This window comes from Myodes glareolus, chromosome 10, assembly GCF_982192425.1.
Source record: "Myodes glareolus chromosome 10, mMyoGla1.1, whole genome shotgun sequence".
NCBI classification, from domain to species: Eukaryota; Metazoa; Chordata; class Mammalia; order Rodentia; family Cricetidae; genus Myodes; species Myodes glareolus.
In genome coordinates, this window is record NC_142035.1 from 15,814,506 (window position 1) to 15,828,088 (window position 13,583).

General features: G+C 52.2%; 1 protein-coding gene across 1 annotated transcript in view; it reads left to right on the forward strand.

Moving 5' to 3' along the window:
• Jph2 (junctophilin 2) overlaps positions 1–4,958 on the forward strand; it is a 65,191-nt gene extending 60,233 nt beyond the window's left edge. The window contains exons 4-6 of the mRNA XM_087911043.1: positions 1,070–1,791; positions 2,434–2,528; positions 3,266–4,958. Of these exons, the coding sequence (XP_087767169.1) occupies positions 1,070–1,791; positions 2,434–2,514 (803 nt within the window). The 3' untranslated portion in view covers positions 2,515–2,528; positions 3,266–4,958. The remainder of the gene's footprint in view (positions 1–1,069; positions 1,792–2,433; positions 2,529–3,265) is intronic.
• The last annotated feature ends 8,625 nt before the right edge of the window (positions 4,959–13,583 follow it).

The following is a 13,583-nucleotide window of genomic DNA, read 5'->3' on the forward strand; positions in this document are numbered from 1 at the left end:
CTTGCCTGCTACTCACCAGCTTTGAGACGTTGTGCAAGGCGAATGGCAACCCTCAACCCCTGAGCTGTGACATGGGTACAAGAACAGTGCCCACTTTCTGGGCATGAACTAAGTGCATGTAAAGATTACTGCGAACTTCAGTGGCTGCAGCTCCTGTCTTCTACATCTCACATGGAGGACGGGTTCTAACCGAATGGTCAGACCGGGACTCTGGACCCTGGCCAGGTCTGTGGGTCCGACTTGACCCTGACTGGGCTCATTCTTGAGTTCCTGATTCGGTGGGTCTGGGTGGAGCTCTTGAGCGACAAGCCTAATGAGATCCAGAGCAGGCGATGGAGCACATGAAATCATCTTTGAGAGCCACTGCACAGGTAGACCTACTGGATGCTCCGGCAGATGGAGCTAGAAGAGAGGGTTGCTGGTTCAAAGTACGGAAATGGGATAGAGTGTCATTCAGGAAGCTAGAGGGTACAACAAGCGGTGGGGGTGAGGCTGAGTGAAGAATCGGGGAGGGGACACAGTCTGCGCTTGACCGAGTTGCGGCGCTGGCTGCTGAGTGCGGAGATTGGAACATCATTCTGACTGCAGCTCGCCATCCAAAGGTCTGTCGGTGATTGCAGGGGGTGCGTCTTCTTTCTAGTCACAGTGTTCCCCCTGCTGGTCACAAGAAGGACAGCAGTAACCTTCGTTGGGTGACCCCTGTTCAGCAGCTTTTGCAAAGTAAACTTTTAAAGAATAGGAATGGGGTGACTAAGCCCATTTTTCCAACAAATGGATGGTTTCAAACAAATGAATGGAAAGAGAGCAGATAAACGCATCATCTGGACCTTTTGCTGTGTGATGCTGGGCAAATGACTTAATGTCTCTGAGTGTCCTTTTCCTCTGTGCAACAGAATTCACAATCTCACCTACCTCACAGGGTTACTAAAATTGACTGCTGCCACCACAGCCTGACCCTCAGTGCAATGAATGGCGGCCTAGTAAATGAATGCGGCTCACAGACGTCTGGCCCAGGACTGCCAAACAGGCCTTGGGTTCGAAGCCTATCTCTTTCTGTTGTCCCTGGCAGGCCCAGAGTATCAAAAGCGTCGGTTGCTCCAGGAGATCCTGGAGAACTCGCAGAGCCTGCTGGAGCCCCCAGAGCGGGGTGCGGGCGCCGGCCTCCCGGAGCGGCCCCGGGAGAGCCCGCAGCTGCACGAGCGCGAGACCCCGCAGCCCGAGGGCGGACCTCCGTCTCCGACCGGGACGCCCCCACAACCCAAGAGGCCCCGACCCGGGGCGTCCAAGGACGGCCTGCTGAGTCCGGGCGCCTGGAACGGCGAGCCCGGTGGAGAGGGCAGTCGGCCCGTAACGCCATCCGATGGCGCGGGCCGTCGCAGCCCTGCACGTCCAGCCTCGGAGCACATGGCTATTGAGGCGCTGCAGCCGCCGCCCGCGCCGTCGCGGGAACCGGAGGTGGCGATGTACCGCGGCTACCACAGCTATGCCGTGCGCACCGGGCCTCCCGAGCCCCCGCCCTTGGAGGACGAGCCCGAGCTGGAGCCCGAAGTTTCCGGATCCAACTCAGCGCCCCCATCCCCTGCCTCCGCCACCGCCCCGGAGGAGCAGCCCCCTGCACGGCGAAGTCCGGTGCCCGCCACAACCGCCACTCTGGAACCCAAGCCCATTGTTCCTAGAGCCGAGCCCAAGGCCAAGGCGCGCAAGACAGAGGCCCGAGGGCTGAGCAAGGTCAAGAAGAAGGGTCGTAAGGAAGTGGCGCTGGCTGCCGAGGCCGAGGTGGAGGTAGAGGAGGTGAGGATGCTGCGTACAGAGGCCAGCCTCTAAGTTCTCTGGGGCTCCAGCGCCCCCCCCCCCCGTGTGTGTGTGTGTGTGTGTGTGTGTGTGTGTGTGTGTGTGTAATGACTCGGGGGAATTGAAGGTGAGACAGGACAAGAGCCAACTGCAGAGGTAGTGGGACACTAGGCAGAGGAGCAGCGGCCCGTAGGAGACTGAGGGTATCTGCTGAGTCTATGGCATTCCTCCAGGGTACCAGTCACCTCTCCGTTCAGGATACAGCAGGGAGGACTTCCTGGGGGTGGAGGAGGAGCCCCACAGGGCTTTAGTTCTGGGCCTCTGTTGGAGTCCAGGAACCCAGCACAGCAGCTGAGAGTAAAGCCAACCATCGGGAAGGCAAGGCGAGTAGTAGGAGCTCCAGACCGCCCTCCCTGTGACTTGTCATATGACCTTTTGAGGCTCTGGTGCATTGGGTTAATTAGTTCCAAGGATTCTCCCGGTTGGACCAGGATGCAGGGTCCAGCTGAGGACAAATCAGGATGTTTTTAGGAAGTACCTTCCAGAAATCCTGACTTCTCGTCCCAGCCTTGTGACCTGGTTGGGGATGTGGGGGTGTCTCGAGGTCCTGGGGACTCAGACAGCCTTCCTTCATGCCTTCAGGTACCCAACACTGTCCTTATCTGTATGGTGATCCTGCTGAATATTGGTCTGGCTATCCTATTTGTTCATCTCCTGACTTGACGCTCATCTACCAGGTATGACCAGAGGGTGGAGCCTGGACTTCACAGCGGTGGGGCTTGGTACTTGGTACTGGAAATGATCTTGTGGTTAGGTAACACCCATTCCTAGTGTACAGGTGTGATAGGCCTTGCATCCCCCACACTTGTGTGCTCACACGCACTCAGCTCTATCTCCACCTCCTCTTTCCACTTTGCCTCATAGCTGCCTTTCCTTTTCTGCTCCTCCACATGCCCCTTAGTTGGTTCTGTTTTCTCCTCAGGGTGGAGTTTAGGCTTAGGCTAAGGGACAGAGGTCCTCACAGGTGTGAGAACCTTCCTCCTGCTGGGACAAACCTTACAGCCCAGGTCTGGAGCTTGGCCACACTGCTTCTTGCCCTGCTCCCCAAGAGACACCCTGCTTTGATCCTGGCTTAGTGTGGACTGGAAGTTTCCAGGCAGCCCCAGGAGAGAGGAAGTTCTTGTTTTTGTCACTGTAATAGCCAGGGGCAGTGTTAGCCTTGTGGCCACAGCTCTGGGGTCTAATGCTGAGCGCTGGGAGCCCTTTCTTCAGGCACTGATGATTTTGGGATCTAAAGAACAGGAGAAGTGACCCTGAAGATAGCAGGAAAGGGATAGGATCCGTGGACCAGCAAGGAACAGGGATGGGGGCATGTCTCTGATTCCCTTGCAAAGCAGAAGCCTGGTCCCTGCCCAGCTTGTAGCTCAGCCTTGGGAGTCATTTCCCTCTGCTGACTGGTGTTGTCTCCCCTCAGAGCCAGGAGTTCCACTGAGGATGCCAGGATCTGTCTTTCTACAGTGCCAAGCAGGTGTCCCAGGAGGACTGGACTGTGGACCTGAAGCCTTGCTCCACCCACTCCATGGATGGTTAAAGAGGGCCACCCATGAGCCCATCCTGGGTGCTGGGATGCCCGAGGAAGAGAATGTCTAGGTACCCTCCAGGGCAAAGGATGCCCCGAGAGAAGAGCCCGGGTGGTCCCGAGCCCCTTGTCCTGTTCCTACATCTATCCTCCGCCCTGCCTCGCCTTGCCCTGCCACCCTTCCCTGGACTTTTGTGTGCTTTGAGAGATGTCACCTAAGCAAGATATTAATACAAATCTCTTCCTCCTATGCCACCATCAACCTAGTTCTCGGGTTGATGACTTGAGGCCACCCAGGAAGATGGCGGGTGCAGAAGTCGCTTGGGTAGTGAAGGTGTGAAGGACCTGTGGTAGGGCAGCCCTCCCCAGTCCATGCTGCGCCAGGGTTTACAGAGCTCTGGAGGGCAGTGTAGGAAATGGAGAAGCCCCGCTGAATATACCAGCATGCAATGCTCTACACCATCCCATAAGTCCAGTTGGCATCCCCTAGGACCAGTAGCAGAGGACACCCGAGCATCCGAGCCTTTGGCTGGGAGTCACCTACAGGGGTCTGCGGGTGGGGTGGGAAGAGGGCAAGGCATGTTGGTGATGGTCCCTGATGTTGAGTGTCTGAGTCTGTGTCTGGAGTTCCTTTGGGGGGTCACTGATGGGCCCCGGGTCATTGTGTAGGAGTCCTAGGCCTGAGAGCTACAGCTAACCGTGATGTACTATGAATCGGCTTATCCGCTGTGGGATCAGAGGAGCCTGGTGTGGAAGCCCGTGGAAGTCAAGGGCTACATCCCTGGTGCATATTCTCTGGCAGAGAGAAGCCGGAGACAGGCATTATCCAGGAAGACAGGAGTCAGTCTGGACTCCAGCTGGGGGCGGCCTATGCGGTAACGCACTGTGCTTGGCAGAAGGTTTTCTTGCATGCACCTCACTTGAAGACGTTTGCACCACACTGTGTGTTTGGGCCCTTGGGCTGCCTGGGTGCAGCATGGCAGCTCAGGACCTGTGGTTCCCTATTTCCAAAAGGATGGGGGGAAATTGTTTCCAGGTCCCTCACGTTTAGGGAAGAGGAGGCCACGGCATCCAAGCTGAGTTGGAGGAAGCTGCTGATACTCTCTGACTTCATTTCTTCGAACCCCTCAGACTTGGGCACGGAAACCAGGCCTCCTCCTAGAGCAGCCTCGAATATGGATATTGGGGTTCAGCTTCCTTTTCTTCTCAGTCCCTGGCCATCTTCTCCTTGAGTGTCACGCTGGCTATTCCCAGCACTGCTGGGGCTTGGTGACTTGGTTGGAATTGTTTTTCTACAGAGAGGAACCTGCAGATGTTCCTGTACCAGCCACTGTGGGCAGGACTTGGCCTCTGGTTGGGTTTTCCTGGACTCTAGGGAATGGGGGTAGGTGGGTGGAGGTTACTCAGGTGGTGACAGGCCCCAGGCCTTGACTCTGAGGTCGTTGCTCTACTCTGGGTCCGGTTCAACCCTGGGGACAAGCTTGTGACTGTCGGAGCTACCAGGGTTGTTTTTAGGAGGTATGGGATGAAGGGTTAGGGTTCAGGATGCCAAGTCTGTTCCCCAAATAAATCTGCATCTTCTCACAGATCCAGCTGTGGTGTGGTGTCTGCTTGTGGGTCCAGGATGAGGGGTGGTGGCTGCTGGGTGAAGAGGGACGCAGGGAGAGGCTGGGAGGTGGCTGGTCCTACTGCATCACATCCTCTTTCTAAAGGTGCTTCCATAAAACACTGAAGGGTAGCCGGGGGCCTCCAGTCTGGAGAAGAGGCCCAGGGCCATGCATCTCTCATAGTCTTTTTTTAAAAAAGCTGCTCTGGTTAGCTTCTGGCAGCAGCAAAAGCCTGCCCTTGGAGATGGAGGCTTTCTGGCCTCCAGTCCTGGCTTAGACACCGGCTTAGAGATGGAGGCTTTCTGGCCTCCGTTTATAGTGTTCCATTTACAAAGTGGAGGTAACCCTGCCTACCTCCTGGAGTTACCATGAGCATCACATTCACAACACAAGAGTTGGGTCCATCGGTAACGTGCTGTGCAGGCCTGAGAACCTGAATTTGAATCAACAGAATCTGCACAGAAGTAGAAGACAGCAATGCAATGCCAGTAGCTCCATCTCTTGGGTCTTGCTGGGCAGCCAGCTCAGCTGAAATGGCACACTCCAGGTTGAATGAGAGACTCTGTCTCAAAAAATGTGGTGCACATGTCTCAAAAAATGCACAAGGCAAGTGCATCACATATTCTCTCTCTCTCTCTCTCTCTCTCTCTCTCTCTCTCTCTCTCTTTCTCTCTTTCTCCCCCTCCCTCCCTCCTTCCCTCCCTCCCTCCCTCTCTCTCTCTCTTTGTCCTCCTCCCTCCCTTCCTCTCTCTCTCTCTCTTTCTCCCCCTCCCTTCCTCCCTCCCTCCCTCCCTCTCTCTTTCTCCCCCTCCCTCCCTCCCTCCCCCCCACAAGTTTCTGCACAGGCCAGCTACAGAGAACAGCTGAGAAATAGTTATCTGATTGCTCTCACAGTGTTCTATGTGCCAACACTCTCTTGCATTTTGATGTAGCAACCCCAGGAGCCCCAAAGTGGGGGAGATGACTTGAGCATCAGCTAAGCACTCACAGACTGTCTCACTGGGAGGATCCAGGGCCATCTCACCCTGCACAGAAGCTGGGGGAAGAGGCAGGCCTATACTGCCTTGCCCATAGCAGGTCCCTGGAGGGTCAAGGTTCTCTGGCTTGCTTGGGAACAAGCAACGTCACAGCTAGTGGCCAGGGAGACCTCAAGAGGACAGTCTGTCACCACCCAAGCTGTGCCATATGCCATCAGGAGTTCTGATTGTGTAGCATTGCTGCCAACTGAGACTGCCTTCATTCCTGTCTTTGTTCTGCTTCACCGCTGAGGGTAGCTCCTGTCCTCTTCCTCTCGGGAGAGCTGCGTTGAGCCACATAGGTAGATTCTGGAGGTGAAGAGAATATGAGAACTCTATGCTCCCATGATTTTCAGAAAGAAGGGTTGCTGTGGGGTACCCCAGGAGGGTCAGTGCAAGTGGGAACAGGAACAAAACTTGCTTAACCTGCAAAGGCTTTGATAAAATCCACAGAGAGGAAGGGAATGGGTACTTGGTCAGTGGCCATTAGGTCTGCAGACTGGGTGGGGTTTCTGGGATGCTGGAAGACTATTGGAATATTGGAGACCGAGTCAGGTAGGTATGGCCAGAAGGGTACTCCCTGGTGACTCGGGCACAGAACACAGCCCAGTATCTTTTCAGTCTTGGGTCATTCCCTGACATGTGGCCCTGGAGTCATTTAAGGAATTTTATAAAGTGGAGACTAATGGATATTGATAATTAACCATGACTTTGGGGCAGAGAAGGGAGGGACTTGGAGCTATGCAAGCTGCCTTTGGGATCGGTAGCAAGCAATTTCATCACCCCTGAGGGACTGACAGAGAACCTGGCTGTATTGAGAGACACCTGCCCAGTGATGGTCTTTGAAGGTACCAAGCTTGACATGCTTACGTGGAAACCTGTCCTGCACGTATGTAAAAACAAAACAAAACAAAAACACCCAAATGGTAAAATACAGCCCTTGAACCCATGCTGAAGCAGTCTTGTTTTCTGGGGTTAAATCCAGACGGTGTCTGTGAGAGCAGACACCTCCTGGTTCCTCTCTGCCGGTTTGCTCCACTGCTTGGAGGAGCGGGCACTTATTAGTCCTTCACTTCCTCTTCTGGGGCAGAAGAGTAAGCAGCCGTGTGGCTCAGGTCGCAGATCTACAGCAGATCAAGCAGGCTGCTGCTTCAGCTCCTAGCCAACCTTCCTTTTCAGGGGTAGCAATGGACCAGTCTGTAAATGAGTAAAACACTTCTAATAATACTGGCCATGGTGTGAGCAAATGAAGGCCACTCCGTGGTGTGGACACTAGCCCCTGGATTTTTAAAGGGGAGGAGACCAAGACTTGGTAAGATGTGGTGAGTGACCCAGGTACCTTGGGAGTGGTGGTGGGGGAGGGAAATGAGAGTCTGCATCTATTCTACTTAGCCATTTGGCCTCAATGAACTAGGGGGTGAGCTCCGTTGCTGGAGAGAAGAAAACTGGAGGTAGATGGTTACTAAATGGTGTGTGTGTGTGTGTGTGTGTGTGTGTGTGTGTGTGTGTGTGCGTGTATCTACTGCAAAGGCATACTTAAAGGAGGGAGAAGGGAGCCGGCTGTGGTGGCACATGCCTTGAATCCTAGCACTAGGGAGGCAGAGGCAGGCGGATCTCTGTGAGTTTGAGGCCTGTGTGATTTACAAAGCAGGTTGCAGGACAGTCAGCGCTGTTACACAGAGAAACCCCATCTAGAAAAAAATCAATTTAACAAAAGGAAGAAGGAGGGACACTGCTAAGGTTTGGCTGTGTTCTGCACCCTCTCCTCAGGGTCCACACACCAGGGCATAAAGAGGAGGGTCCATGTGGGAGGTCCTAAGGTCGTTGGGGGAGTTGCCTTTGGGATTAGCAATTAAATAGGTAGATGTAAGACCTGAGAGGAAGACCAGCCTGGCATGGCTGTCTGGGCTTCCACTGTGACACGTTCATTCCTTTGTCTGCCTTCACCGTGACACCATCCATGTCAGGTCCTCACCAGAGGCCGGCTCAGCAGGGCCCTGCTATCTTGGGACTTAGGACCTCGAAATTTTCGAGTTACATTAAATACTCTTCTTTAAAAAGTTAATCTGCCTCAAGTATTTCATTGCAGAAACTGGACTAGCTTGAGCTGACTCAAGAAGCTTGAAGAAGCCAGGCATGGCTGCACGTGACTGCAACCCTAGTGTTTGGAAGGCGGACAGGAGGGTCCCAAGTTCTAGGCTAGCCTGCGCTTTGTAAAGAGGCCTGTCTCAAAAACAGGCAAGCAAAAAGCAGAACAAAAACCAAACAAAATCCCTGGGTAAAAAATAAGGAAAGAAGAGAAAAGGACAGAAAAAGAAACAAGCTCTTTGCATCTTGAGGCTGTAGGGTTCAGTAAAGGCTGGGGGGACAAAGCCCCAGGTTGCCTTCAAATCAGACGTGGGTCACAAGTTTGGATCCTGGGCCACGGTCACTTCAAACTAGTTGGTCTGGCTCAGGTGAAGGACTGGACAATGGCAGGGAGCACCCAGGTTGCAGAGATGTTCTCCAGCCTGTCAGAGGTAGATGAGAGGGTCCACGGCAGCCACCCTGGCTGGCACCAGTTACCTATGGTTGGGTAATCTGAAGGCGGGGCTTAGATGCGGCAACACCATTGCCATATTGCCATATAGTCAGCCCCCAGGGACTGCGGGATCTAGGGACTCGAGAGACTTGAGAGAGATTCAAAATGGGGTTAGAAATTTAGTTTCGCTCTCTCTCTCTCTGTACTTGGCATACATGCCAAAGTGTGCACCCTGAAGCCAGAACACAAACTCTGGGACTCCACTTATTTTTCTCTCTCTCCACCATACGGAGCCTGGGGACCCAATCCAGGACATTAGGCATTGTGTCAGAACCCTCACCTATGGATTCATCTCCTTGCTTTTTTTTTTTTTTTTTTTTTGGTTTTTTGAGACAAGGTTTCAAGATCTCTCCCTCTCTCTCTCTGTCTCTCTCTGTCTCTTTCTCTTAAAGCTGGAATCTCAGGTATCTTAGGAGGGTTTTGTAGTCAACAATGACGTGAAGCTTCTGATCCTTTCGCTTCCACTTCCTCTGTGAGGTGATTACAGGTGTGATCACCACACTCAGTTTTCGTAGTGCTGGGATTGGTCCAGGTTTGTGTGTGTGTGTGTGTGTGTGTGTGTGTGTGTGTGTGTGTGCATGTTAGGCAAGCATTCTACCAATTGAACGAATGACATCCCCATGTGAGAGACCAAGTTTTTATGGTGGCTTCTCTCATGGCCCATTGGATGTTTGCAGGCCCAAGGGAAGAGTCAGTGCTTTGACTGAAAGCGGTCGCTACATCCTTTTTCATTAAAGACAGTTTTCTACAACTTTGGGAAACCATAGCAGTCGAGACCCAACCCTTACTGGCTGTAGATGAAGGGCAGGAAATTCAGACATGGGGAGCCTCGGGATAGAGGGCTAACCACAATAAACCTCTCACTGCTGGCTCCGGGGTGCTAGCCGTCGGAAAGGTCATATCTTCAGTGGTGTCCCGTTGATCCACCTCCAAGCATTGGTGTTCAGGACTGGGAATGGGTCTTTCTGTTGCCTTCCTCGGCAGTTACTAATGGCCTTCCCTTCTGCCCCACTCTGCAGTCCGGCTTTCATAAGGACATTTGGGACATCTCCGAATTTCTCTGCATACAGGCCCTGGGAGGTCCGCAGCGGAGCTAGGAAGATGTTGGGCATCAAACCATGTGGGCATCTTTCCACATCTCTCATCTGCCTCTGGCCAGTGCCAGTGTGGCTCCTGAAGTCACTGCAGCCTCCAGAAACCCACAGACTAGTTGTGTAGTCTCTGGGAAGGAGGGCAGTTGGTGCTCATTCTGGCTGGTAAGATGGGTTGTTGAAATCAGTTGGCCAGATTGTCTGCCTGCCCGGGAAGACAGTTTGGCAGCTTCTGCTGAAGTTAAACATGTACCTACCCTATGATCCAGGATTCTCACTCCCCCATATTTACCCAAAATAAATGGAAACATATGTACAAGAAGACGTGAACAAGAATGTTCACAGTGGCTCTGGGTATCGTTGCCAAAAGCTAGAAACTCATGTGACTGTCAACAGGCAAAGCAGAACACAAATGGCTCTGCCCGTCACTAAGGGATCCGCTACGGAACAGTGAGGAGCAATGACAGACGACAGGATCCTGCTTCAAAATGACTGTGTTCGGTGAGAGAAGCAGACATGTAAACAGCATGGATGGGGATACGGAATTCTCCAAAAGGCAAAGCCAGGCTGGAGTGACAGAGTTAGCATAGCGGTTGCCTGGAAGGGGTGGTGGCAATAGAACAGGTGGGGGGGGGTGGCTAGGACGAGGTGTGAGTGAGTTTCTGGAGGGATGGGAAGGCATGCATCTGGTATGGAATGGTGAGGACACATGCATTGGCCCAAATTTACCAGTGTGTATCCCTAAAATCTAAACATGTTAGAGTACATAATTTAGACCTGTTTTTTTTTTAATTTCTTGAACAAGTTTGAAATAGAAATTAAGAATCTTCAAATTTTTGTGTGCCTATTTGATCTCTCTCTCTCTCTCTCTCTCTCTCTCTCTCTCTCTCTGTGTGTGTGTGTGTGTGTGTGTGTGAATGCTTATGCAGACTCTACATTGCAGATGAATGCAAGCATTTGTGTGCCTTGTGCTACGCACATGGGTGGAGGGCAGAAGGACCACTTAGGATGATGGTTCTTAGCTTCCTACTTCATTGAAGTCAGGGCTCCTTAGCTGCTGCGGAGCCAGGCTAGCTGGCTCACAGGCTTCTCAGGTTCTGTTTCTACTGCCTAGCTTGCCATGGAGTGCTGGGGTAGCAGATGGTCCTACTGTGTTCATAGAGTGCTGGGGTAGCAGACGGTCCTACTATGTCCGTAGAGTGCTGGGATTGCAGACGGTCCTACTGTGTCCATGGAGTGCTGGGGTAGCAGACGATCCTACTGTGTTCATAGAGTGCTGGGATTGCAGACGGTCCTACTGTGTCCGTAGAGTGCTGGGATTGCAGATGGTCCTACTGTGTCCGTAGAGTGCTGGGATTGCAGACAGTCCTACTGTGTCCAGCCTTTCATGGGTTCTGGGGATCTCAATACAGGTCTGCACACTTGCATAAAAGCACTTTTGGGAGCTATATTTAGCTCAGAAAATGAAGACATTAAAAACAAAGGCAAACTGGTCCAGCGTGAGCTGGTTATGGTCAGTCCCACATCCACTAGGTCCCTTCATCAGGACTGGGTAGAGTGTCAGCTTGACGGCTTGGCTTTGGTCAGTCACGATCAGCCTAGGAATGGGTTCACGGTTCGCTCTTGGTTTATAAGAGAAACGGAAATATAGCTGCGGGTCCCTGACTTTGAGGTGGAAAGAGTGGCCTCTTACGGAGCAGATGACAAACTGGGAAGAAGAATCATGTACCACACTGGCTGATGCTCACATAGGCGCCACTGCCTTCTAGGTCTGTGACCCTGGGCCAGTCACTGACGCCTCTGGGCATCAGTACTTTCATCTGTGAGGTTCAGGCAATCCACAAGTGCACAGATTAAAGGGAAGCCAATGAGGCGGTTGGTATTGGTGGTGAGCCCAGGTCACAGGGCTCTGTCAGGCAGGCCTGACGTCACGCTCTTCTTCCCATGTGGCCGCAGGAACTTCTTCTTCGCATGTGCTCTAGGAACAAGCAGAGGCCTTCTCCTCGGCCTTCCACACAGATTATGTTTCTGTTGGCTGCAAAAGGAGCCTGGAGAAATTGGGCATGGGAATACACTCTCATGATTTCCTGGATTTATGAGGCTAAAGCAGGGAGATTGCAAATCCAAGGCCAGCCTAGGTTATACTGGAAGACCTGGCTGAAAAAAAAACAGGCTCTTATGGTTCCATTATTCCGTGCTGAGTTATTGGCTACTGGTGGATCCTGGGAGGGAATGAATCCTGTCTTCAAATGTGTCCACACTGGTGAGACACACACACCAGGCTCCATTGAACGGTTCTGAATCTGTGGTCATAGAGACAGCTCTGGCGAAACTCAGTGGGCCGTAAAACAAAACAAAAAGCTGTGTAAGAGAAAGAGATTTATGGGAGGGAGAAGCGTTGACAGGGTGGGAAGGGGGTAACTGAGAGCAGGGGTAAGAAATGCAGAATCTCTCTCTCTCTCTCTCTCTCTCTCACACACACACACACACACACACACACACACACACACACACGTGCGCGCACATCCACATAGGCCACACACATGAACTATCAAAGAAAAAAATTAGCTTAAAAAAATCTAGGACCCACAAATGAGAGAAAATGTGATATTTGTCTTTCTGAAATTGAGTTGATTCACTTAGTGTTGTTTCCAGCTGACTCCATTTTCCAGCCTGTACCGTGACTCCACAGGTTGTTTCCGTAAGGGAGCGATGGTGACTGGTGCTACAGAGGACGTCCATGTGCAACTGAAAACAGCAGCCTAGGATCTTCTGAGAGTAGGAGGAGGGCAGGGCTGGATTGGGGGAGTCTTCTCCAGGGTCCCTGCAATCTGAAGTCAGGTCTGGCTTCCAGCACTTCATCTCCCAGGAGGGGCGGCCAACTCTGAGCAGGCCTTCTATGTGGGCTCCTCCTCAGTCCCTTAAGAAATGGACTGTCCAGGCAGTCACAGCAGGAGCAGGGACACAGACAAGGTTGCCAGAGGCAAACGGAGGTAACGGAAAGGTCGCCACCTTCCATCCCCAGTGACCCCGAACTCCTCCTTTCTGGGAAGAAACTCTATGGCAAGTTCAGTCTTTCTTGGTCTGACTTCTGGGATGATGTTTGAAAACCTGACCATGGAGGAATGCGGCCACCCCACAGTTATACTCTCGGTGGGAGGGGGGCACACTTTCTGCTTAAGAGAGGAATCTGGGTGGCACTTCATACAATCCAAAGGTACATTTTACTCCTGCGAAATCTCCGGAGCCTGCGACGATCTACTCTTTTTTTTGGTTAGGGACTCCAGGCCAGGGTCACCCTTCCCTACTGCCACCCAGTGAAAGAAAGCAAAAACAAGAAAACAAATCCCCAAACCAAAGACCCCAAAACCAAACCAATCCACAACACAACCAAACAATACCAGCTAGGTACCTTTCTGTCTCACCTGCTCACCAGATGGAAGGGTATCGGTGTGGGCCCAGAAGGTGCCAGGGCCTGGATAGATTTGTCTCATAAGTGTTACTGCACGCCAAGTGGTATTATAATGTCACAGCCACTTCAGGGTGGCTGTAACTGTTGGGAGAGGACTGTGACATGGAGGCTTAGCATGAAGGGCAATGACTTATGTAACTTTGCTTAGGTCAGAACTGGATTCCAATACATTGTTTCACATAAGTGTGCAATTTAGCGGCAGGGTTATTTATGTAAAGTGCAGTTCTTAATTTTTACCACCAGGAGGCGCAACTGCCTCACACATGAGCACAGACGCACTCTAAAAGGCATTAATTTAAAAATAAAACCTGTCATACTTATTACTTGCTTTATTCTATATGTCTCTCACATCAATTCTGAGATTTTTAAGACAGTACTGTGTTGTGCAGATAAGAGTCCAATATTTGCTCTTCCAGAGGACACAGATTCAATCCCCATCATCTACA